The 26,844-nt window shown below is 45.9% G+C and overlaps 1 protein-coding gene across 2 annotated transcripts; it reads left to right on the forward strand.

Moving 5' to 3' along the window:
• The first annotated feature begins 6,164 nt into the window (after nucleotides 1-6,164).
• Nucleotides 6,165-18,236, forward strand: LOC144144899 (uncharacterized). Of its 2 annotated transcripts, none has more exons than XM_077676402.1 (3): nucleotides 6,165-6,305; nucleotides 8,891-9,157; nucleotides 18,051-18,236. In XM_077676402.1, exons 2-3 carry the CDS (start codon nucleotides 8,902-8,904, stop codon nucleotides 18,125-18,127), a joined length of 333 nt encoding a protein of 110 aa, XP_077532528.1. In that variant the 5' UTR covers nucleotides 6,165-6,305; nucleotides 8,891-8,901; the 3' UTR covers nucleotides 18,128-18,236. The 2 variants fall into 2 exon arrangements, with proteins under 2 accessions (XP_077532528.1, XP_077532527.1); XM_077676401.1 differs by having other exon boundaries at nucleotides 6,166-6,305; nucleotides 8,879-9,157.
• The last annotated feature ends 8,608 nt before the right edge of the window (nucleotides 18,237-26,844 follow it).

Genomic DNA, 26,844 nt, shown 5'->3' on the forward strand with positions numbered 1-26,844 from the left:
GTTATTATTCATTACATATATCAATGACCTAGCCGGCATACATAACTCTCCCGATCTGGCAATGTACGCTGATGACACTAATATTTTCTTCTCTTCATGTTCATTACCGGCGCTTCAACATATGGTCAATGCTTATTTAATCAACCTTCGTGATGGGTTACACAAAATAAGCTTAATTTAAATATAAGTAAAACGAAATATATTATTTTCAAGCCCATCAAAACCATGGAAAATAATTGTATACATATTCATTATGACAGTATAACAATCAATCAGGTTTCTTCCCAAAAATTTCTCGCTGTGTGATTTAATGGAAATAGTTCGTGGTATGTCCATATTTCCAAACTTGCTTCTGAACTAAGTAAAATTTTTGGCCTATTTTATAGGATTTCTAATCTACTGCCTGTTTGGTTAAAAGTGTCTGTTCCCTGTCCCTGTCTGTCTGTTCCTGTCTGTCTGTGTCTGTTCCCTGTTTTTTTCAAGACTTTCTTATTGTAATCTTGTTTGGGCACGACCACGTCTTCCAATTACCAAAAATTACTTGTCCTGCAAAAAAGAGCCTTGCGGGCTATTGAGGGATATTATGGTGCACCACGAAACTTACGTACGCAACCATTGTTTGTTAAACACTCCATATTAAAAGCCAACCAAGTGTATTATCTGCGGCTTCTTCAATACATCCACCAGAATCGCTTGTACTGTGTTTCTGATGGCAACATAGGTTACAATCTTCGCGTGGTAAAACTAAGAGTTCCGCGAACGCGAACAAATTCTGGTGAACAAAAACTGAGTTGTCAAGTACCCAACGCCCTAAACAAATTCCCCTTTCCTGATGAGTTTTTTTCTAACTGGAAACATGTTCAAGAAAAAGACCAAACAACATCTGATTGAAGGTGAAATTCTAATGTAAAAATGCAATTTACCGTCTTCGATATATAAGCGTATGTGTATGTATGTGTGTACGTGGATGTAAGTGTATATATCTATATTTTTATCTTTTTCACACAAGTGCTTGAGTCGAATGATTTACTATATTTCATCCATATGTAAGAAATTCTACTTGTACAAGTATCAATTTGTATTGGTCCATGATTGTGCACATGTTTTGTACTCTAGTAAGTGTTACTGCTTATATATTAGTTTTGTATTTTGATTGCTGCCCCTTCTATGTATTCAGAATTTTTGCGTTTTTATCTGTACTGCTTACAGTCTTAGGGTACCGAGGCCTCGTCAGGCTTAACCGCCTTTTGCCTCGGTCCCCTCTTTTCTATGAAAAGAAAATAAACTTCACTTCACTTCAAATAAGGGTATGAGGAAGTGTTTTAACCGCTTCGAATTCCATTTGAGGCAAGTAAGAACCATTTTTTTTTTCTTTAATGTGCCTACACTTAAGGTTATATATAATAGGGTAGAGGTTCGTCGTTGACGTCGTTGGTTTCCCTAGGTAGGGGAGCAGGATGACATGGTCCTCTTTACATTCTTGTGTCGGGCTTCCAGAGAGCCACACCCTATTGGTGAGCGTCAAGTGTTCTAATTTTTTTAGACCATAATGTTACGGAGCATTTTGAATGCTATTTTGACCGGTACAAGGTTTGTGTCTGAGTTGAATTGAAATGAAACATCTGTGTTCCGCCATAAAAAGTTCATATTTAATTACTGTCTCAATATACTTTCGATGATTAAAAATGTAGCGAACAGTCACTATTTATTGAGGGTAAGGCGTGTAAAAGGTGTGTCGAATATGGTCCACGAGAGCGGGTTGATTCAGGTGCTGCGCCACTAGTTGTTTTTGAAGGGTGCATGTCCTCCCAACAAGAGATCTGGACAGATTTTGGACACATGGAGTGTGCAGAGGGCAATTAAGTGCAATTCAATGCAGATTAAATGTGCAGATTTAATTCAGTGCAATTCATCGTGCAGATGGCCATTCAGAGCTTATCTGCTGCTCCACCTACTGCTCATAGGTAGGGTTGGGACTTTTGGGACTAAGTGCGGACAAGTTGCTTTCTTTTAGTTACCAAAAATTATGTCTGGTTGCTGAGATAATAGCTGTAATGGCAGCTTGACCAGGCCCAGCAAACCGTTACATTCAGTAACGTGAACAACAGCAAAGCTCTATGCGGTTTCGTGAGATAGCAGATCATAATATTCATACGTCCAATATATTGAAATTCCAAACACCAAAACCTCAAATCTGAATAAACCCTCTTTCAGTTCAATGGCAAGTTAATAAATTGGTAGGCAGGATTTTGTTTGGGATGTAAATTATACGAAATCAATCCCCAACAGCAGAACATTACAGGCAAGGAATAAAAACCAAGCAACACAAACATCTACAACTTGCAGAGAACAAAAAAAAAACCTACAACTTTTATGATAATTGCAAATTTATCTAGAAGGTCACAAAATATTTTCGCAATTCCCGAAAATAAAATTTGCCGTATGCTTATAGCTGTTTAGTAGGGATGGAAGATTGTGGTGTAGCGATTGTAATTTATAATTGGTTCGGAGATGCGGGATGTGCCAACGATCAGAACTGCGGGTGCTGGCAAAGTTCTCGCTTTGTCGCAAAGAATCCAGGCGAGTTATATAGTCTCTGTATTGGGGGGAAGAAAATGAAAAGCAGGGCAAAATTCGATTCATGAATTACGAAAATTGCGCTAAAAGACAAATACAGGAAGGACGACAGACAATGTGTTGCGAGTTGCGCGAGTTGTGAGTTGCGCATTGTCTGTCGTGCTTCCTCGGTTTGTCCTTTTAGCGCAATTTTCGTAATTGATAATGCGCCAACTATCCCAACAGCACATTTTACTGAGGCAAAATTCAATATTCATAGGATGAAGAGTTGGGCGAGTTGGTAAAGCGGGTTGGTTGGAAACAGCGCGTTAACACGGGATCACGAAGAAAAGAACCGGACCGGACGAACCATGTCGATATTCATACATGTGGTCCACTTTCACAATGTTGCATATTGGAAATCAATTTTATGTTGGGCCTAGATAAGGCTTATTGGCGAATAAACGAATCATATGTTTTGGCAACGGCAATACTTTCGTGATCTTTGTTTTATTTGGGGTATACCAATTTAACCATAATAATTGATAAGCGAGGCAAAAAGCGTGTAGTATATGTCAAGTTTCCCCCTTTTGGGAGCAGCGCGCGACAGCAAGACAACGCTTCAGTCGTGGCAGAAAGTGTTTTACATATGCGGTCTACATACCAACTAACGCGAGCAGAAAAAATGACGCCAAGAATACTGTGTCCCCAAACGGAGTGCCAAGGGACCCCAATAGAAGTTGGTAACACTTCTATACAGCGTGGTATAGGGGTCCGGCAACAGGACAGAAGTTAAAGGTGGAGGGGTATTGTGTGGGGTGCATAGCATTTAGTACGGTCTTATGGGGATAGCAATTTGTTTCTAGGCGCCGGAAAGTTGTTCCTTCGTCTCATATTAGCTGCGACTGGGATGGTGGGAAGCGACGGCGGTCGTTTTTGTAGTGGGCTGAGATTTCGGAACCTGTGGGGAGTGGCACCGACTTTCAGGTGGATCGGTCGCGGTGTTGTTCTTTTAGGGAAACCGCCGAGTGTGTATAAGCGCGGGGAGCTGCGTGTGCCGCCTCGTTCCCTTTGGGAGACCGGTAGCCTGTAGATGATGGTAATGTCTTTGCCGGTCGCAGAAGGTTCAGTGCTGGTTGAGAAATGTGGCCAATTAGAAAGTTCCTGCAGGTCGTCTGATAATCAGTAAGGACAGTAAGGAATTCCTCGCCCATTGTGGCAGCAAGGGCGATAAGAACTTCCTCGGCAGTGGCGGCGGAAGTGGTGAGAACGGTCGCTGCTGCCAGTTCTGTGCATTGTTTTTTAACGACACGGTCTGCATGTGCTTTCTGATGGGGTAGGGCGATGCATCAGTTTATCGAGTAATTACAGACCCATCACCCTAGTCTCGATTGTATACAAGATGCTCCCTTCAGTAATAGTTAGTTACATAAACAACAGCTCAGATTTCCGACAGCCGACAGAGCGGGTTGGATTTAGGACCGCAACTGCGCAATTGATCACAGACATGTCTTCAATCAAGTAATAGTGAAATCTACCGAGTATAACAAACCCCTTCGCATGGCATTCATATGCTACAAAAAATTAATTTTGTAGCCAACATCGCAGAATTCGAAGCCCTGAAATGGTAAGAAGAAGACATCATCTCACTCGAACCGTTTGTGGCATGTGAGACAGCTTCAAGGGAAAGGTCAATATTCTGGATAACTGGGGAAGATATGAGCTCTTGAAATTTGTGGATGACCGTCATGCTCAGTAACTTCACAGACCACCCTCAAAATTGGTTCAGGACCTCCAGTTACACTAATGGTAAATATCAAGAACCCGAAAGCTAAATGTACATGTAGAAAGTACCCTCTTCAACCTGGGTAACAAAATGCCAGGACAAGTGTACGAACGCAACTACTTTGGACATACAAGCATGAAAAGCCCAACATGGCGCAGAATAGATACGGGGTGCTCTGTGCAGAACTGAGGCTACCTGTACACGGAAAAGAATGGTATACAAACAATGCCTATCGCCAGTCATGACCTAAGGGAAAGTAACATGCCACTAGAATATTCTAGTTCACTGTAATGCCACCTTACGAAGCACATGGAAAGATGATGATGTTTGGATTTTACTGGCGCAAGGCCAACTAATGGCAAAGAGCGCCAAACAAAAGTGATTACATGAGAGCGACATGAAAGTAAAAGTAAAACATTTCAGTAAAAATAGACAAAGTAAATCACAACGTATAGAAGATTACTCTCATTTCTTATCATGCATCTTGACAACCTGGCCCTTTACATCAGACATGGAAAGACAATTTAGGTCGCCTCGAGGAACCGTAGAACAAAAATTATAGCAGTAACTCTTAAGAACAGGAAATAAACGCCCTGGATCAAGAAAAAAATACCCCACCTTCCCGCGAGGGGAACCCTGTGGAGATGCGACGCATCTTGGGGGTTCACGCTGACGAAGTTCAGCATCGGCCGCTCGCTTCTCGCGTACGGCAGCGGCTTCACGTTGACGAAGTTCAGCATCGGCTGCTCGCTTCAACCGTTTGCGTTCGGTATCACGTTTACGAAGTTCGGAATCGGCTGCTCGCTTCAATCGTTTGCGTTCAGCATCACGTTCACACCGCTTCGCAGCCTTGTCTTCAGTGGTGCTAGCATTCCTGTTATCACAGTGATCGGTGCTTGTTACGGTTGCGCGGGCGATAGCAGAGTTGTTAGGCGCATCGATGGAAATCGAAACGCCGGTGCTGGAACGACCGCGGCTATGACGCAACGTGGCGCGGCTATGACACAACACAATCCAACACAATCCACTTTAATCCAATCCAATCCAAGCCAAGCCAAGCCAAGCCAACCCAATCGAATCCAATCCAATGCCCCTCGCGAGAGAGCGTTCGCTATCGGAGAGGAGATGGGGTGAGCGGCGGAGAGCGCAGCTCGCGCGGCGAGGAGAATGGGGGAGGGGTGTGGACGGACAACAACAACGCCGTATGGAGGGACAAGGCGAGTGAATGAGATGCAGTCGCATCTAAAAATTCGTATGATGCATTTCGCGGTTCAGTACCTTGCATCGAACGAGCGACCAGTGAGGTGTAGTGATTCCGCTAAGAAATTCAAGGTACTCGGCAGCTGCCTCGCAGCCACTGCTGTTCTAATTACCTCATGGAATTTGCGGAACATAAAAGGATTTAGCCAGCCTTATCAATTGCTTCGAGACTTCGTCCTTCATCTCACAAAAGTGAGGAAGCCAAAAACACTGGTGACCTAGTGATGACAAACAACACCCCCACACAAGTCCGGCTCGTGGTCGAACGGCTCACTTAGGATGCTGACAACGGCATCTGAAAAAGTAATCCGCGTGAACTGGCTCGACAAGAAACAGGTGAGAAATTCCGCGAGGCCGGTTCAGCACGCAAACGCAAATCTCAGGCCTTATTATCGACAGACGGTGTTGGCGTAGCTTAGGAGCCTATCAGGAGCCGGATGTCCACTGGTAGGTGAAGTCACTCGTATCTCTTCGCAGTGTACTGGCGGCGACACCATAAAGGGGGTCAGCCGCCAGCAACGTGACCGCAATTATTTTCACGTCAAATGAGCGTCGGAAATGGCGCCACTTCCGAGATAACGAGACGTCTCAGAGCCCGTTTGTAATTTGCTTTTGACGGGGACGTCGTCCTTATATATACAACAGCGCCTAGCTAGCGATCTCAGACGTCTCCGTTGTGACCATTGTGAAGAAAGCAAACAAGGTGAGAATCAAGTCAGAACGCAGCTCTCGTTTTTGTCTGTGAATGAGTGTGTTTATGTGCTCCTTCAGAGGGTTCATCAACAGCAGTGCGAATTTTCAGGAGCCATCAATCGGATATTGCCGCACCAATTTTTATATAGTTTACAGTAACCCACAGTCTCTTAAGGGAATATTTGGGTTGGGTGGGTGGGATTTCTCGAACACGTGTGTTACGTTTGTCCTGTCGCGATGCCGAGTAAAATAGAATTAAGTCTTAAAACAAATAATTCACGTGTAAAAGATGTGCGATTCGTCTCTGAGCATAGCACGGGTTCTAGCAATAATTACTGCACGTTTTGTCAAGCGGATAAGTTCTCCGCAAACCGCTAAAAAATGGGGGCATTTTAAGACGAGCTACGTCTTTTCAAATTTAGTGAGTACTGATGAGCCTATTAAACAAACATGTGTGATCACCGATTTCGGGGCAAGATTAAAGAAAAGTGCGAAAATTCGTGGAATAATGTTTCTCAAGCAAACACTAGCATTCCTGTCGTGACAGCTGGGCAACATTGTCGTCAGCTAGCATTGACGTAGCTATCCAAGAATTTTATGGTGTTAAGCCGTGCCCCCAAAAAAGGAAACCAGAAAGTTCATGTCCCGTTCACTGTGGTGAAATGGCTAGATGACAGAATGTGAATGTCAGTTATTTCAAAGCTCGGAACCCGGAGGCGTTAAGACACTTGTGAAAGAATGTTTGTTGTCCTTTGTGTCTGCATGCCCGTCGTTTTCTTTTGGGATGAGAGGGGCAAAGTTTTGGTTTGTCACTCCAGTCGGGAGTGGGATGACGGAATTGAAGGTACATAAATGAAATGAGATTATCTGCACTAAGAAGCGGGATGCCCCATGAGGAGTGGGATTTCCCTTCCACTCATCGTTCCTTATCCACCTAAGTAAGGAGCATGATCACCTGCAATGACTGCTATGACTGTGTTCCGGATTTAACTAATTGTACGGCTTAACGCACCGACGCAACACAGGCGATGAGGCGCGCCGTTGTGGAGGGCTCCGGATTAATTTTTGACCACCTGGGAATCCTTAACGTGCGCCGAAATCTCGTACACACGGGCGTTTTTGCTTTTCGTCTCCATCAGAAAAGCGGCCACCACGGCCAGGAGGCGAGCCCACGTCCTCGTGACGTGCCCCCCCCCCCCCCCCCCCCCAATTATTCCTGGTCAAATTAAATTTGCCGCTGCCCTCGAAAAGAGGGGTTGCATCATTCGAGGGTCAGCGCATGCGTCAGGCTAGCAGGACCCAGCATTCGCCGCCAGAGAAGCCGAGCGAAAGCGACAAACCCGCCGACACGACGAGGAACATTTCATGCTCTACCCCATCAGCATTTGGGGTGGTTTAGAACAGCTTCGCTGGACATCCACTTTCGCAGGGCGGGATGGCTGCCATTATCTTTAGCCTCCGTTCTGGCACTGCTGATACCGTAGCAGACACAAGTGTTTTATTGTGAGCTAAGCAATCTTAAGTACTGTTGTAAAGCCACGCAGCAAAAGGCGTTGTCACGTTTGTATACTTAATTTTCTGCTGATCGTGCCTGAACCTTTCCCGCCCGGCGAAAAGCAGCTGATAAAAAAACGGGAACCGATGGAGAATGCCAGTCGCTATGCATTTCCGCATCACTGACACTATACCTTGTACTTGCATTCGCTTATAGTATGTATTCTATGGTATGTGATCTCTCCTATCTTAAACAACATGGTGACAGTAAACCGCTCTCCTATGGGGGCTCACACTTCTACCGGCGGTCGGTGAACTCTCATTCCGCCCTCCCCTGTCACAAAGGCTGCGTGTTTCGACATGCGTACATTACGAAGAATCGAGAAAGACGGGAAGATGCCTCAGCTGATACTAAGACGCATGTCCACGAACGGGACACATTGGATGCTGTAATTCTGAAGCGCCGCGAGTAGCGGCGTGTGGTGAAGCAACCTGATAGAAGGCAATTCCAAAGCAGGCAGCTAAACCACTACTCGTTTTTACGTTTGCTTGGAAATCCTTTTGCGTCGTCCGGTATGGAAGGAATACCTGTAGTAGTAGTTTTGCATCGTATATTGTCTTGCCAAGGATTATTGTTCTTACTTTACACGTTCGTCGGTAGTGCGTGTACACTCTCATGGATGTGTGTGACGAAATTACGTTTTTCTTTTGCACTGTGGTAGTTTTTGTTCATGCAATATATAGATTGTTAAGTGTATTGTTTCTTGTCTTGTTTGTTTTTTATTCATCTCTAGCCAAAAGTGCCATCGGCCGTTCCTGGGAAAGTTAATAGACGCAAATTGTTCACTTTACTAGTATTGGGATGGAAGTATTTATTTCCACATTATTGTTTAAAAGAGTAATCAATTAAGTAAGCAACAGTAACTTGATAATAAATCCATTGACTAACTAATTTCCTACTTGACATAATCTCCTAGAAGTAACTTTTAGTTGATAAGCGCTTTTTTTATTTATTTATTTATTTATTTATTTATTTATTTATTTATTTATTTATTTATTTATTTATTTATTTATTTATTTATTTCGCAGAACTGATTACAGAGCCAACCACCATGAGGACCTTCGTCTCGTTCATACTCCTCCCCATCATCTGCGTGGCCGCGGTGTCGTGCTTCGGCTTCGCCGGAGACTCGGACTGCCCGCCCGGCATTCCAGGCGTGGCCCTCAAGGTTCCGGACCCCGACGACTGCTCCAAGTACTCGCTCTGCCTGCAGTTCTTCGGCTTCAAGCTCGACTGCCCCGAGGGCCAGCACTTCAGTGTCGCCGCGAACCAGTGTCTTCCCGCAGCCATCGCAGGCTGTGACAGCGGTAAGCACACAAAAAGCGTGTACGCGTAGGAGGAGGAAAAACTCCCAAAATTGCGATGAAAAATCTCATAAGTTAACCGCATATATGTCGCATTCCGGGCTTGTAAAAAGCAAATGCTGGCTTAGTAAAATCGGGGAAAAACCATTCGTTTTAACGCAGCTACAAAACAAAGCCGTAAAGGCAGAGGTCGCAACTACAAAACTATGAAAGCAGAACTAGTTTAATTCAAACCGCTAAATTCTGACGACTAATCTAATCTTTATAGTTTTCCTGATTAGGCGAGTTGCTACATCTAAATAGACCTATTTCTTTGCGCTTGATAATATTTGTCCAACAAAAGGCGGAACTCGAGAAATGAATTCTGCCAGCCACGCTCGTCTGTATCGCCTAACCAGTCCTTTTGGTCAGCAGTAGTGTGCTCGGTTTCTGGTCACTACTGCAGATTGGGTCGAAAGCATTACTACGCGTCGGTAGCGTGGTACTCGCCAAAATTTACAAATAGGAGTCCGAGCCAAATTGAACATATGTTTAATGCGAAATAGAAGCCCGCTTTGGGTTTGTGCCGTATAATGCCGGTTGTCCACAATTTAGTCATGAGAGGTTTGTCGGAATTGAGCTAGGATCTTCGGTTCCTCGAAGCAAGAGGAAAAGAATATCCACTAAATTTTCCACTCGCAAAGTTTTCTGTGCTCGACGGTTCGATAATTCTTGAAAACTGGTGTTTGGCAGCCGCCTTAATACCGTGGGGTCAACCGTAGCTGTATGTTCGAACTTTGGGCGAGCGCAAACTTTGCACTCTTCCTCGGCGTGCTCCAGTTGGTATTGCCTTAGCGTGATTTGAGTTGTATAGTTTACGCGAGTAGCGCGCGAACTTTCAAACTTCACCGAGAGGCCAAACACGTGACAAGAGGGAGAGAAGAGGAGACACATAAAGGGCAAATATTTAGACATGCTTCCTTACCTAACACAATATGCGTAGCGTATGCTAACAGAAATTCGAAACACCACCCATGCGGACCAACAGATTTTACGGTAGATGAAACCCTCTTTTTTTTTATACCAAGAGCATGCGTTCGTAAGCCGCGCGCATGGGCACTACGCCAAATATTTGGTGCATTCATTTATGGTGGTGTTTGTTGCTGTAGCGTCGATCCGAGGGCTTACGTCGTGCACAAGTGTAACATCAGCCATGTTTACATTTATGTGGATTTAATACAGTGCAATAAAGGATCCGCTCGGAGCTCACAGACATATTAAAAAATTGAAGCCGTTTCACTCAATATGAAAGCTGTTGGAAGTGCAGAGCAGTGATTCGCCATAATGGACTGTACCGCCGTTATCCGCTTACTGCTACCACCCCATGCAATTCAATTTCCCGCCTTCGCAGTGCTCGCGCGCCCCCTGCCTGAAAGTGCGCAAGCGGGAGTTCTGTTCCCTTTGTGGTTTCCTCCCCGCACGTGCCGGCGTTGCACTGCCACATTTTGCGTTTACTATCGTAAAAACAAACCCAACGGGCGTCTTTAACTAGAGGAACACGAGCGCTGCCGGTTAATTACGTATATGTTTCCTCAAATGTACCTACAGTTTTCTTTGCGCTAAAAAACGGGCATATGTATGACAAGCGACAGCGTTTCACGAGTTTCGAACGCTTATGACTATAAACCGCTTGGCTTTCTAAGCCTCTGGGGTACGCCGCGAACAACAGCGTTACCCCGGGACGCCGCCTTGGCGCTCTATATACTTGGGTCAAGCGAGCGAGCGAGGACGACAAGGCCAGCGCTAAAGTGCTCTGCACTTAAAATACTCGGACCAAAAAGGCTATTTTAGCCTCTATATTTGTTAGATCATCCACGGCGGCAGTTACACCTGCTTTTGACGAAGTTCTCCTTAGCCGGTCAACAGTGAGCTTTTTATGATTTTTCATAGAACATGCGCGCAGAACTTAATCACAATTCGACGGAAAGCGGTAAACCTGCAGGCAAAATAAATTCACCTTATTTGTAAACTTGGAAATCTTACTACCGCAGTGCTGTCTTGTTCGGCTCGATACAACAAGCTACAGTCCTGAACTTATGCAACGGTATCAACCCCGTTCTAACTTCGTACGACGGTAGAGCTCACGCTTAAGACCAAGTGAACCAACAACATTGGCAGCAGGGTTCGTTGCATACTTTTTTATCAATTTTAGGTATATAGCTATCAGCGGGTTTAGATACCCTCACGTTGTAACAACACCCACCCAAAGATACCCCCCCCCCCCCGGGTGTCTGGGGCCAAAGAGGGCTCAATTACGCACATTTAAACTTCACCCCTACCATTAGGCAGTAGTTGAACTTCTTATAGTAATAAGGTACCTACGGGGCACGCGTAAAAGTGACACACCGTCAAAGAAGCGCTACCTTAAAAGATAGAGCTAAAAACAACTAGTTATTTAGCCTATGCCTTATTATCTTAGCATAATACAGACTGAAGATACAGATAATACAGACTGCATAATACAGACTGAAAAGAGTGTTAGTTTGAATGCCGACCAGCATGTGGTTCTAACGGCAAGTCAACCGGCCTTTTGTTTCACACTTCTTTCTTGGCGGTACTTACCCAGCCCCGACAGGCTTGCACCAGTGAGAGCTGTAGGCAAGTACGGTGATATCTCTGTGAAGTCGCCAACTACTCCAAATTTTTCAATTTTGCTTTTCTCTACATGACATTCAGGGAGCAATGTAGGTTGTTACCTTCACAGTACAAGGAAAACTCGTTAATTCGAACTGCAAGGGGACGCCAGCTGACTTCGAAATAATGAACGTAATCAATAACAACAGTACCCTGCAACAGCGAGTCGTAGGGCATGTCAACATTTTGATGCTAGAAAAATCTCGTCATTGGGGCCTACCTTCTGTCCTTAAATGCGACAGTCAGTTCATTTTGCCCTAAAAAATAAACGGTGCGGAAAGTCTAATTTTCTTCTTTTGACAACTCAAGGAAAGACCGGCGGCATTTGATCCGGCCGTCACTTTTGACCGGACGGCCTCACCAGGCTTCGTCGTCGTTTTCATTGGCAGCCACATCTTCTGCGCTTCTGATCTGTGATATGATTCATCTGCCCGCGCTCCACACACATCACTGTACTCTCGTCCTCATCGACCGAGTACGCTGAAAATGTGTCTTCTATAACACCAGCCATGTGGAATTTAGATAGCTATTACCAGGTTTTGCCTTCGTTGTATAGAGCCCAGTGTGGAGGCACAGAGTGCGTTTCTCTGGCGTGTACCAGGCGCCAAGGTGCCGGTGTGGTGGCGCGTAATTCGAACTATTCGTGGCGGAGCCTACTGGGGTTCAAATTAACGGGTTTTTTACACATAGACTTCTATGGATATTTGGCCGGACTGAATGACACGGTTTGATTTATCGGAAATTTGCATTATTGAAGTTGGAATTAACGGCCTTTCACTGTAGAGAACAGCCTGGTGATCTTAGCACTAGAGAGTAGAGGTGTAAATGTGAGAGTATTGGAGAAAGGTTTGATGCTCTGACGATGTCAGCCTGACAGGCTGCCTGACTTGCTACGTCAGATGGGCGGGAGCATGATTGGGTGTTCACTAGCTAGAAATTATAAAGAGAGAGCAGGAGCGTACATGAACGTATGTTGGCAACGACCGTGCGAATCGAAGTCTACGGAGAGTGAACAAGGGGTACCACAGAGCCTTTAAAACCAACTGCAACGAAAATTTCTACCGTTTGGAAACCCTATTTTCGCATAGGTTGATTGAAAAGGCTGCAAGGTGCAAAATATTACAGCTGAATCGGCGTTTTTCAAACCGAATATCTGACGACAGCGGCCATTGCAGCCAGGATTAATGGGTGAAGTGCCTATGGCGAAGCTCGAACGGTTCTCTGGGGAAACTGACTAACCTGCCGGAGGGCGAATTACCCTGCTGGCCGCAACGTCACATGGGCTTCAAGATTGTTTACGCGGTCCACCGGCCGGTGTAGTGTTGCCTTCGAAGGAGTCATTTTAAACACTTCTGACTAAATAATAAGGCGTTTTGCAGGCTGACGGTCATGTCCCAGTTGATTTGGTGGTACGTAGTGCACGTTCAAAATTAATATGTCCTAAGTGAAGTTTCCGCGCTGTTGGTCTTTAAGGAAACTACAGTGAATCTTGTGCACTGCACTAATTTCCGTTATGGGTATTTTGGGCCGAGGTATTGCACGTATGTATTGTTTTAATTGGAAAGCAGTAACTGACTGACTGGGTCGAAAACTTGGCGTCTCCGGCACACAGGTGGCACTAAAAAACGGCCGAGCGCTCAAAGAATTCAAAATGGAGATCAGAGGATGCTAGGATGAACGTAAAACTTCTCAGGGAAGATTCTTTAAAGGAGCCATGAAGAGAAAATACAACTTCGTGTAATTTGAAAGAACTAGGATTCGGTATCTCACTCAGCTCTATTACAGCCATAAAAGATATTTTTTGACGAAAAAAACGCAAGAAGTATTTAAAAATTTTCAGATTTTGCGTTATAGTGACGGGTTATGAGCAAGAATGACGTCATACGGGCCAAATAAAACATAATCTTCAGTGCGTTAACTGCACGTTAGCATTCAAGTGATGCGGTCAAATGGAACTAGAGGCCCCATTACAGACGTCCAGTCATGTGTCGTCGCGACAGGTCAGTTAGGCGGCCGCAAATTGCACAAACAAGGTTCCGTGACGCCATAGAAAAGTTGCGGGAAATTGGCTAAGGGTCGCCACGGCTTCACACGTTTTCTTTAATATCTCCGTTATTTGTTCGAAGATTGCGAGGATATTGGTGTCGTTGTTATCGGGACTCAGCAGTCTTTCTAATAATCTCAACTTGCATTTTGTCTTCATGGCTCCTTTAAGGAACGTTGAGTTCTATAGTTGAAAAGAAAACTGGGTAAGATAGGGCCTGGGGGAAATTCGCACCAGAGGCCTCAGGGATACCAGACCAGCACGCGTCCCACAGCTTGCTGACTCAACCTGACTGAAGATGGACCTTGTGAGTGGGTTGTGGCCTTCTACTTAGAAGAAAATGCTGGAGAGATGTGCTCATGCCTCCATTCGAGTAATTTGAGCATTGCTAATTGCAGAATCAGCAATTAAGTCAGCAGCGAGGTATGTTCCCGCTAGATGTCTTCTTCGCTTGGCGATGCGAACACGGGTACGTGCCAAGTCATAGTAACGGAGAGTAGGAAAATACACAAAGGGAAAATGATGACCAAAATGACAGGACACGTTCGGAAATTGGACACTAATAGTTTCGAAATCCACACATCAGAACTGCATAGGCGTACTCGTATTTCTCTCTTAATTATTCAAAGAATTTATTTGAAGGGTAAGCATTCCACAAAATTGCGAAACTCAATTTTTTACGAGTTGGCGGTGTGAACCTAAAAGGTTGTTCGCAGCACAAGCAAAGGGTCATATAGCCTAGTCGCACTGCGCCGCAGTGAGGCAACGCGCAAGCAATTGTTTACGGTCAATTAAAATCAATTGGTTTCAATGTTATTTTTCTAGAAGATACATCCTGGAAGGGTTCATGTGCTCAAAAGTTAGTTTGAACGGCTGAGCCCGCAAACCCATACCGAGGCATCACGGTTCAATGCTACCAAAGTGAGGTCAGAATGCAATGCAGCTGGAAAGAAAAAAGACACACATATTTTATACAATCAAATCATTGAGAAAAAAAGAGCACAAAAAGAATAAATTCTGCCGTACCGTATTGTAAAAGCACTATTATTGCGAGCATCACAATTCGGAAGGTAATCATCCACAAAGGCCATGAAATATACGATGAAATAGGGGACGATTTGAAACATACCCATCAGAGAAAAATAAATTGCGAACGGGAATTCATTGTTTACAAAAAACGAGGCAGTTTAGTTCCTTTTTTTTTTTAAATTAGCAGCACATTTTGGTTTATTAAGCATGAATGGGATGCAATAATTGCAGTTTATAGTTATTCAGAATTCTGGAACAAGGCAGGCATCGCTGGTTCGTAAGTTTAGAGAGTTTAATTTAGGTATTAAAATACATCAAAACTTACTTATAGCCTCAAGGAAAAAATACAAAGGTGAAGAATACAAAAAATATGTTACGCACTGATGATACAAAAACAGTATACAATGGGAAAAATTGTCAAGGTTTGCAATATAACGAAGAAAAATTTTAACAGCGAGTCTGATCTTATTCGAGGCTTTCATGTGGCGAAATATGGTAACGTTGTGTCAGCTACATGTACTGGCGTACCCCAGCGAAGAGGAGAGGAAGCGCCAAGCACACGTGCAGCAAGTTCAAAGAATGCTGCAACGAGAAGTTTATATATGCAAAGCTTTCTACGCTACTAAATCTAGTGACAATGGTTATACTTGTCAGCATTGCTGAGCAACAAAAACATTAAGCATATTTAAGGCAAGAGAGCAATACCTAAATAATATTTGCATTGTTCTTCACTTAGAAATACACGAGTGCTTGATTTTTGGGGTAGATAACAAAAAAATACTCCCCGCAAAAAAAAAAAAAAAAAAAAACGCGCTCGCGCTGCCTTCTCGTGGCAGCGTTTCAAGTTCCGAAGTAACAAAAGGTTGCAGTATACAGATGGCGCGAGCAGCGCAAACGACACAAATGAATTGACGCGAACGGGAATCGATCTGCTGACTTTTCGAAATCCTACGAAGCTTACTCTTGCGCTTAGGGAAGGCCAAGCAGCACCGCTGTTAACGACAGCGTTCGCGAGGTTAGGTCAGTGAAGCTGGGTGAATGTGTTCCAATGTAATTTTTTCTTCCAATTTGCTGTACGAGTTGTTATCCAAACCATACTACAACAGTTGACAATAGAATGAATAGTACGTGGCCAATTCGCAGTATCGCTTTCAGATGCAGCGATTGTCGACCGCGCGCGGATTTCAAGTTTATTAACTTTTGCAATATCCTGTTCAGCATAAATTTTTAGATGCGGCGCATCTCTTATTCTGAGGCATGTCCCTCCTGCGTCGTCGGCGTCCGTCCGCACGCCACCTGCGCATGCGCGACTCTCCTCCGTTCGTCTCTCCCACAGCTGTGCGCAACACTCTCACTCCGGCGCATTAGCATAACGACAGCTGGCGCGCTTGGTTTGCGCGCGCTTCGCTGCGTTAACGCTGCGTTAACCGCTGCTCCGGTGCGCATGTGCGCGCATGCGCGACTATCCTCCGCGGTCTCCTCTCCTTCAAGCGCTGTGGTGGCCGCTAAAACGCGCTGGGTGGTGGCCGCTAAAACACCTGTACTCTCTCATTTCGCGTAGGCATGTGCATGAAAATGTAAAATTGCCCCCATCGTCCGCGTATGAGAACATCCGTATGTGATGGAAGGCATCCTACGCGTTCACAATACGTTTCACGCGATGTAGAAAATCAACCAAATGGAAACGCCAATTGAACCCCCAGATGCGCCGCATCACACCAGGGTTCCCTCGCGGGGAGATGGAGGCAATTTTTTATGAAGTCCAACTAACCTATACTTGTTCGAAATATATTTTTGATCTTAATGAATTTGTTTTATGAAATAAGACCTTGAACAAGGTTGTATTTTAATGAAACTTTTGTAGCATTTGATGGTTGTACTTGTTAAATACGGTACGGGAACAACTGTTTACACATATCCCGAAGATGGCAACGGGATCAATACCTACAATGTCATTCACGCAAGCATTAAAAAAGCAGTGGATCGAACACATTCTTCGGGGCATGCCAGTAAGTATGAGAAGAAGGCAGGACCTATAATTATCTAAGAATAAGGACTGCCTATCATAAATATGATTAAGTAAGAACCAGGGGCTTACAATGGATCCTACAAAGATACGATTTGCATTCTAGAACACCCCTGTCCACACACTCAAAGGCCTTACCAAAATAAAGAAACGCATACAGTAAAAACATTTGTTTCCAAAATTTTGTAGCATGTGTTCTGTAGTTGTAAGGGTGTTTCTGCCGTGGATGCGGCTGTTCTCTGGACCAGACCACAGTATAATGTGCAGACTCATTTTGTAGACCAGACAACAGTGTAATGTTCAGCCCTATTCTGTGGACGGTACGAAGGTATAGTTGAAACCTATTCATATAAAACGAGCTAAATGATAGGAAAACACCATTATGCACAGAAATAAAGAGTTCACTTAATTTAAGAACACATTTTACAATAAAAATCACTTTCCGAAAAAAAAAAAACTTTAGAAACGCCGTTAGCGTCAAAAATCCGACACTCTACCCCTGTACCACGAAGGGCGACGAGCGGTGCAGTAGTAGTAGCTCAAAGCGGAACTTCACCTTGTGGTCTGGCCCACAGAATAAACCTGAACGATATATTCTGTTGTGTGGTCCACAGGAGAACCCATACGTTCGGTGGACCTGCCTCTCGAAAACGAACGTAAGATTACGACAGAACATTTTTGGCTTCAAAGAATTGAAGTCTAAAAACGCTACCTATCGGCGAAGCTGATACCGGCGTACAGGTGCTATATTTGTCGCCACCTTACATAGCATTACCCGCAGCATCGCTCACCTGAAGTCTTATCGACGGAAAGTAATATAACCTAATATAACTGAATATAACGTAATATAACCTAATATGATGCTGCGGAACCAGCTACTGAAAGGCTTCCTTATAAAGTTACTCGACTTTTCATCTCATGTTTTGATTCAAAAAATTAAATATTATCTCGAACAATCGATGACACGACACCGTAAATTTCGGTTTTAATCCATGCAAGCCCCTGGCCCACTTTCAGGAAGACCAGAAGCTTTTGCTCCTGCTAAGAAATTTATCGCACTCGCCTTAAGTGTTATGAATCAGCAGTACCGTGTGGTTGTGAGTGAACTAAAGATCTCTTCGCAGGTGCCACTGAAGCCGGAGAGCAAGCTACGGACGTCGCCGCTGCCGACACATCAGCTCCTGAAGTAGCTGCTGCATAGGAATTCACTCCTCCTAGAATACATTCTCCCTGAAGCCCACAACTGAAAGCGCCAACCATGGTGCACTAGGAAATGTTTTTTAATAAAGAGTCAACGCGTGAAACATGCACTCTACAGACCAGAACGGCGTTCTTGAATAAGCAGCCACGTTGATAGGGCCTAAACCAATCTAAGCCATATACCACATGCAACAGAGGCACTTGTAGGATGTAGCACACAAATTTGAACTCACTAATGCTGTCCAAGCGCTACATCTCTCACCCTCAGGAACACTGCTCTATGTACTGATACCATATCCACAGAATGCAAAGCACGCCGCAAGCTCACTGACACTGTCATGTAATATCCGACTAAAGAGAGCAAGGCATCCGAGTAATGTCTGTGCTACCGCGCGTTAAAGCAATGCAGACTGCACCCACACTAATGAAATTTCCCCATTTTACACCAGCCTCACTTCTCTATCCCCGTCAAAGTACCAGACCCACGTAAACTCGTCTACATATTAAGGTCTTCATAGGGCGCTTGTATCCTTCACGTTCCTCAAGAGCCACACACATGCAACCTCCAGGTCCTAACTACATGCCTCCCTACCAGCACCTTACTCGATTTTGTTAACGAGGCAAACAAGCCCTGTAGTCAAGCGGGTGTCTATGAAAAAGTCACAACGCAACACCTGGTGGAAACTGACGTAAGTTGCGTATACCCATTTGTTACTATTAGCGGAAGACTGGAAATGTGCATGTGGGCTCCGCAAACTGTGCATGCAGGCGGTCATCAGGAAAGGTGGCATTTGCGCAGAGGGTGTAACGATGTCTTCGCTTGGCAGCTGAAGGTGTCCGAGAAGCGCTGCACGTGACGTAGAGTAGCGGAGCAAGGGTCCACGTCGGCCGAGTGAGCGATGCGCGGGGCGCGCACCTGGCAAGGCACCAGGACAGGAAGAACGTCTCGGTGGCCGAGTAGCCGCCCTCTCCCTGACGGTTTGTGCTGCCCTCCTGAAGAGCCGCCTCGAAAGCGTCCAACAGGACTTCCAGGCAGATGGCGTCGATCATGACGTCGTCGCGTGGCGTAATGGACATCGTCCTGAAGTCCTTGGTAAAGCAACGGCGAGACTCCGTTATAAGTTGCCTCGCCACTTTGTGCTGTAACAGGTCCTTAAGAGGGCGGCGCACTGCTCAGCGGCGTTATGGTGCACCGGAGTATCTGTGGCTCCTGTGACGAGCTGCTCCATCGTCGCGAGTGCCCTGCGGAACATGCCCTGGCGCATGGAGAGCTCGTGCTTGCTGTGCCAGCCGTCGCAAACGAAGTGTCCGAAGCTGTCGCATGGGTTTATGGACGCGTTCACGAACTGCTCGAGAAGCTCAGCGAATCGCGTGCACGTGGGCGAGGCGCAGCGTTCCGGGCCGGAAGAACCCTGGATGAGGACGTAGAGGAGCGCGATAGTGATGGTGACGGCGAGAGAGAGCGCCACCAGCGGCCACAGTTGGCACTGGGCTTTCCGCACGATCGAGTTTGGGACGTCAATGACGAAGTCTTGATTTGCCTGCAAGAAGAGCCAGCGCACCTTGAGTCTCATGCGGCGACGGCGTAGCTTGGGCATAAAAGTAGCTTTATTCTACATAATAAAGGTAAAATAGTAAACACCGACTCGCGTCCATTGTAATCATGCTTTAATTGGCACACAGCGCATTCTGGGAGCACGCATGTGTTACGAATGAAACCTAATTGGAACAACGGGTAAAGAAAAGACAACTGCTCGAGCACATAGCCCTCGTCACTCGCAGATTGGTAAACCGCCAGCGTAGGATACTATGCGCCATTTTGTCATCTTCACGCCCAGATTACGCACATCCGACGAAACTACCACGTATTCTTCGTTGCATGTTCACGCTCCCTATCTTCAGGGCATTAGGAAGGTGAGCTCTGTCGTCTCGTAGATCTTATCTGGTATTTACTGGCTTCCCTTTTTACTGGCTGTCAATATTTTCGCTGGTGGATAATTTGCTGGTGAATATTTCTCCTGCAAAAATGTCTGCCCAATACTGCTTTTGCGTATTGAGGTGCAGCCAACCTAGAAAATTACGCCCACCTTCCCGCGAGGGAACCCTCATGTGATGCGACGCACCTGGGGGGAGCATTTGGACTGACGCTGGTATTGGATTGCGTCAGTCCACTCGCTGAAGGGACTGTCGCTTCCATCACGTCTTCATCGGAAGAATCAAGTCAAGCACGCAGTCGTCAAGCAAAGTGACGCGAAGTCGAACGAGAGCGATCGCTGACTGAACCGCCGCAGCGCGCTACCCGCTTTAGATTCACAGCGCCTGAAGGAGACGAGACAGCGGAGGAGAGTCGCGCATGCGTGCACCTGCGCGAGGGGAGCGGAGCGAAGCGAGCGAAGCGCGTGCACGCAGCTGTTGTTTATGATAATGAGACGGAGTGAGAGTGTTGCGCACAGCTGTCGGAGAGAAGAGCGGATGAGAGTCGCGCATGCGCAGGTGGCGTGCGGACGCCGCCGACAGCGACGCCAACGCTGACGCAGGAGGGACATGCCTCAGAGCAAGAGATGCGTCGCATCTAAAAAATTGGTGTAAGCTGTCTTTGTAAGTGGTGTTTTCCACAATGCGTGTTGCGCAGTGAAGCATGACCACCTGCGTAGGGAGTATGATTACAGAAAACGGCTCTGTTATCAGAACTATTTGGCAACAATTAGCCACTGAGAGGACTCTAACATTCTGCCTAGGTTCATTTACTTGTCGTAATTAGTACTCAGTAAATTTGTAAGCGTTCCAGAATTACTGTCTGCTGTCATGGCATATCCATCTACGCAGGAAGTACGGTTACAGAAAACGGCCGTAACTGTTCTTTTAGCTCAATAATTCGGAAACAAATTATATGACAATATCCAATAACAGGATTCTAACAGTACGCACAAAAAAGAATCCGAAGCTAAAAGGAATCTCCGTAAAAACAACCCACAGCTGCGCTGTTTCAGCAGAGTTCACAGCGGATGCGTTTGGGTTTAAAATTTTGTAATCATGCGGTTAACACTTACGTGATTGTTATGAAGTGATTATCTCTCCAATAAAGATATTTTACATTGTCTTCATGGCCCCTTGAAGCAAGGCATCTTCAGTACACCTCCCAACAGTGAAATGTGGGTGCCTACTGCCAATTGTTTCACTGCGAAGCTTTCTATGTATTTACTGGTGGTTTTGTGCTTCCGAGGAAAATGTGCTGCAGAAAAGCCAGCTTTAAGCACAGAACAGGAAAACGATGCCAGGACGACGAATACACTTTAACACTGCAGGATAGCCGACTTGAAACACACTGCAGCAGAGCAGTGGTGCTGATGAAGTACATTATCTGAGGAGGGTCGAACTTTTGCTTTGGACCTCGGAGGTGTAGGGTTGGACGCTGGCTTTGGATGTCGGTGGTTTGGAATATTGTATTTCGGATAGGGGAGTAAGCACTTTGGTTTTCACTAAGGTTGCATGGAAGAATTAAAAACTTCGAGTTTAACCGTCTTTTTCTAATAAAGGGGCTTCGTCTTCTTTTATTTGGTGATTATGATTGCGCGTTGTAAGTTATTGTTAAAACGAGTGAGTAGAGGTGAACCTGGTATGAAGAGTACCTGGTCCGGCCTGGCAACGCTGGACTTCACTTCGTCTTTTGTGGCACTTGGCCTTGCTCCCACGGACCCTGCAGAAGTGGCTTCTGCCGTTGTCGGGGCTTTCACCGGAGGAACGTCGACGGGGTGCGCCGCTGACTCCGCCACGGGCTGCTTCTGGGCGTTGTCTTGAGTCTAAATCAGTAAGACAGCATCGGGTGCCTCCTTGCAAACACTGTCTACGCAAAGAACTTCAGAGTTCAAAGACGAACGTCACCTGCTGCTATTGAAAATCCAGTAGGAAATCTTTTGCTCTGTATTGGGCGTCGACCAGAAGTGCTATGAGTTTCTGATTGCATCCTTCGAGGTACTTCACAAATTAGCATGGAGATTTCGACAAAACACGTTTCTCACTCTACGTTGAGAACAAACCGATAAGTGAAATCCCTGTGGTGGCACGAAAGCAATCATAGCGAACGGATGGTTCAAATAGCATTGACGATTACCATAGTCCATAATGCGATATTTGTGCACAGTGCGATCTGCCGTCTGCAGTCTTCTCAGTCGCGGCGCATATTTGTTTCGTCTCGGGAAGTGATCACTTGATCTGCGAACACACGGCGGCTCGCGCAACTGTGCCGATATCTCGCCGCGCGTCGCCGCGACCGAGCATGTAGTTGAAATCGTGTTGGACCTCCCTGCGCGATATGCCACGAACAGGGGAGGAGCGTCTGGTGAAAGTGTGAAGGGGCGGCATCTCCTAAGTGGTGACGCATGGCAAAAGTGTGAGGGATAGGCAGAGAGAGGTAACGCCAACGCAGCGTATATGCCGCCTTCCTCTCACACTTTGGCCAACGTTCCGACGAGCGTCTCGGGCGGGCTCAGCGTACTCCACTCCCCTCACACTTTAGCAACACTTTCCTCCGACGTTTCCTTTATCTTCGCTCGCTGGGTTACAATGCCGTCTTCCGCCACCACAAAACCACAGTAGTGGCCGCCAAAGTGCTGCGGATTAATAACAAACATTTCTAGGGATTTCTAGGGATTTCTAGGGCGTTGTCTTGGGTCTGAATCAGTAAGGCAGCATTTGGTGCCTCCTTGAAAACACTGGAGTTGAGGAGGGACCGCAACAAGCTAGTACGAAAGAAGCCGATAAATGAGCAAACAGTAAGACGTAAAGTAGAAGAATTCAGGATCGCGCTGCAGAACCGATATTCCGCCCTTAACGAGGAAGCCGAGCTTACGACACAGGAAGCCAGCGACAACCTTACACGCATTCTCACGGAGTGTGCTGTAGAAGTCGGGGGCACTATGGCTAGACAGGATACTGGTAAACTTTCACAGGAGACGAAAGATCTAATCAGGAAACGGCAAACCATGAGAATCTCTACCGCAGCTGACAGAATAGAACTAGCAGAGCTCTCGAAGTTAATCAATAAGCGCAAGACAGCTGACATACGGAAGTATAATATGGAGAGGATCGAATACGCTGTAAAGAACGGAGGTAGCCTGAAAGCAGTAAAGAGACGTCTTGGAGTGGGGAAAAATCAGATGTATGCACTTAAGGATAAGCAAGGCAATGTCATCACAAATAGGGATAAAATAGTCACAGTGGCCGAGGAGTTCTATAGGGATCTGTACAGTAGCCGGGACATACAGGATAATGCCGAACGAGACAGTAGTTCAGAGGAGACAGACATCCCACCAGTAACGACTGAAGAAATAAGGAAGGCTTTGAAAGAAATGAAAGGGGGCAAAGCACCTGGTGAGGATCAGATAACAGCAGACCTCTTGAAGGATGGCGGAAAAATTGTACTTGAAAAACTGGCAAACCTGTATACGCAATGCCTAATGACCGCAATGGTACCGGAATCTTGGAAGAACGCGAACATCATCCTAATCCATAAGAAAGGCGACATGAAGGACTTGAAAAACTACAGGCCGATCAGCTTACTGTCAGTCGTCTACAAGGTATTTACCAAGGTAATCGCCAACCGAATCTCTGCAACCTTAGATTTCAGTCAACCTAAAGAGCAAGCAGGGTTCCGTAAAGGTTATTCAACAATGGACCATATTCACACGATCAATCAGGTGATAGAGAAGTGCGCTGAGTATACTCAACCCCTATATATAGCCTTCATAGATTATGAGAAAGCATTTGACTCGGTCGAAACCCTAGCAGTCATTCAGGCATTGCGGAACCAGGGGGTAGATGAGCATTATGTAAGAATACTAGAGGATATCTATAATGGGTCTACAGCTACTATCATCCTCCATAAGGAGAGCAGTAAAATACCTATAAGGAAGGGTGTCAGACAAGGAGACACAATATCTCCAATGTTATTCACAGCATGCTTACAAGAAGTATTCAGAACGTTGGATTGGGAACAGGTGGGAGTAAGGGTTAATGGAGAATACCTCAGTAACCTCAGATTTGCTGATGACGTTGCCTTGCTCAGTAACTCGGGGGACGAATTGCAAATCATGCTTTCCGCACTGGGCGAACAGAGTAGAACCGTGGGCCTGAAAATTAATATGCAGAAAACTAAAGTAATGATCAATAACCTCGGGACAGCACAGCAGTTTGAGATAGATGGCGAGGCAGTGGAAGTGGTAAGCGAATATATATACTTAGGCCAAGTTGTGACCCCAGATCCCAACCATGAGGCAGAGATAATTAGAAGGATCAGAATGGGGTGGGGTGCATATGGCAGACATTATCAGATAATGAATAGCAGCCTACCATTGTCGTTGAAGAAGAAAGTGTATGACAGCTGCATCTTACCGGTACTCACCTACGGGGCAGAAACTTGGAGGCTCACTAAGAGGGTTCAACTTAAATTGAGAACGACTCAGCGGGCAATGGAGCGGAAAATGATAGGTGTAACATTAAGGGACAAGAAGAGAGCGGAGTGGGTCAGGGAGCAAACTGGTGTTAAAGATATATTAGTAGAAATTAAGAAGAAGAAATGGACTTGGGCAGGGCATGTAATGCGAAGGCAAGATAACCGCTGGTCATTAAGGGTAACAGAGTGGATCCCTAGAGAAGGCAAGCGCTGCAGGGGGCGGCAGAAAGTTAGATGGGCAGATGAGATCAAGAAGTTTGCGGGGATAAATTGGTCACAGTTGGCACAGGACCGAGGTAATTGGAGAATAATGGGAGAGGCCTTTGCCCTGCAGTGGGCGTAGACAGGCTGGTGATGATGAAAACACTGTCTAAGCAGAGAACTCCACAGTTCAAAGACGAACGTCACCTGCTGCTATTAAAAATCCAGTCAAAAATCTGTTATCTTTTGCTTTGAAATGGGCGTCGACCAGAAGCGCTATCAACCTCGGATTTAATCCTTCGAGATACATCCCAAATTAGTATCTCAACAAAACATGGTTCTCACTCTAGGTTGAGAAGAAACTGATAAGTGAAAGCCTTTTGGTGGCACGAAAGCAATCGTAGCGAACGGATGGTTCAAATAGCATTGACGATTACCATAGCCCATCATGCGATATTTGCGCACAGAACGAACTGGAGTCTGCAGTATTCTCGGTCGCGGTGCATATTTGTTTCGACTTAGAAGTGATCACGTGATCCGCGAACACACGACGGCGCGCGCAACTGTGTCAATACCTCGCCGCGCGTCGCTGCGACCGAGCATGTAGTTGAAATCGTGTTGTACCTCCCGGCGCGATGAGCCACGAACAGAGGAGGAGCGTCTGGTGAAAGTGTGAAGGGGAGGCCTCTCCTAAGTGGCGACGCATGGCAAAAGTGTGAGGGAGAGGCAGGGAGAGAGGTGACGCCACAGCAGCGCATGCCGCCCTCCCCCTCACATACTGACCAGACCTTCCGAAGAGCCTGTCGTGCATTCTCAGGGTACTGCACTCCCCATCACACTTTCGCCGCACTTTCCTCCAAAGTTTTCTTTATCTTCGCTCGCTCGGTTACAACGCCGTCGCCGTCGCCACCAGAAAACCACAGTACAAAATCCAAGGGCTGCGGATTCATAACAAACATTTCTAAGGACAGTCTCCGAACGGACGGCTTAGGACGCGTAAGCACAACTTTGCTTCTACGTAGGAGAGCGGGGGCCTGTGATCGGCCCGCTGCACACCGTGTGGCCCCCAAGGTAGACCTACGAGCGGTCAATGCAGACTATGCCGTATAATGAGCGCACGCACTGCCCACAGACACTCTCTCTTCTTCAGCAGTCAACACTAATGCTGCTGAAACACCCGCTCGAAGTACCGCGCACTTACAAGTGCTCGCGCAACGACGCGTAGTCCCGCAAAGGTGAACTCAAGCCGCTTCTTTACGACCCTTCTTAGTTTAAATGCGGCGGTTGTCATTTCCAATCGTTAGAAGCATACAAATTTCTCATTTTAATTATAGTATCTTCACGCTCCTTAGGGCCGCACTTGCGTTTTGTTTTAAGTGTTCGCACGACACATTTGTGCTAAATGTCCTCGGCATGTATGGATCGTCGCGCCAGCAGGAAATTCGCTTGTCCAATTTACTTTGGTTTCGCGGCATCTGTTCCTCAGAAAAGCGACGCGAAAAAGTTTACACCAGGGCACAAAAAGCCTACAGGGATAGCCAAGGTTGAATTCGCACATTTAAAATAATTTGAAGCGAAGTTGAAGCTAAAACATATTGATGCGAAAAATCAGCCGAAATAGCGCAACAATTTGTGCCGAGGCGGACTGTACAGCGGTGTCATTTTTTGTACTTCATGACGGCCGGACCTCTTGTAGGCGGAATTAATTTTTACTAGGTTTTTAAATTACTAAATTTCTAAAAAGTTTCTAAATTTAGCGTTAGCAAACTAGGCGTTAAGTGTATGAATGCGGACGAGCTAGCAGTTCGATAAAAGAGGTTTTGAGGGCTCCCATTGCATGTTGCAATGGCCTGCGTATCACGAGGTAAATTTCCAACACCCTTTTAATTAAAGGTCTGCACACCACTTTTTCAAGCTCGGAAGGTAAGCCGAGTACATTCACGGTTGAAAACAACTGCCTTAACATGTTAAATATCCGGAAGTAGCTACTACCAGGTGCTGTTTCAACACCTCAAACCTACCGTTATTCTACCGGCCACCTGTCGGGCAGCAGTAACCTACAAAAA

The sequence above is a fragment of the Haemaphysalis longicornis genome, unplaced genomic scaffold (assembly GCF_048455015.1).
Source record: "Haemaphysalis longicornis isolate Haplotype H1 unplaced genomic scaffold, Haemaphysalis longicornis Haplotype H1 scaffold_7, whole genome shotgun sequence".
NCBI classification, from domain to species: domain Eukaryota; kingdom Metazoa; phylum Arthropoda; class Arachnida; order Ixodida; family Ixodidae; genus Haemaphysalis; species Haemaphysalis longicornis.

Bases quoted from the DNA above. Each gene is read 5' to 3' on its own strand.
- LOC144144899 (XM_077676402.1), top strand. From the start codon at position 8,902: ATGAGGACCTTCGTCTCGTTCATACTCCTCCCCATCATCTGCGTGGCC. The intron at 9,158-18,050 runs GTAAGCACACAA...ATCTCTTCGCAG, and splicing joins CATCGCAGGCTGTGACAGCG to GTGCCACTGAAGCCGGAGAG.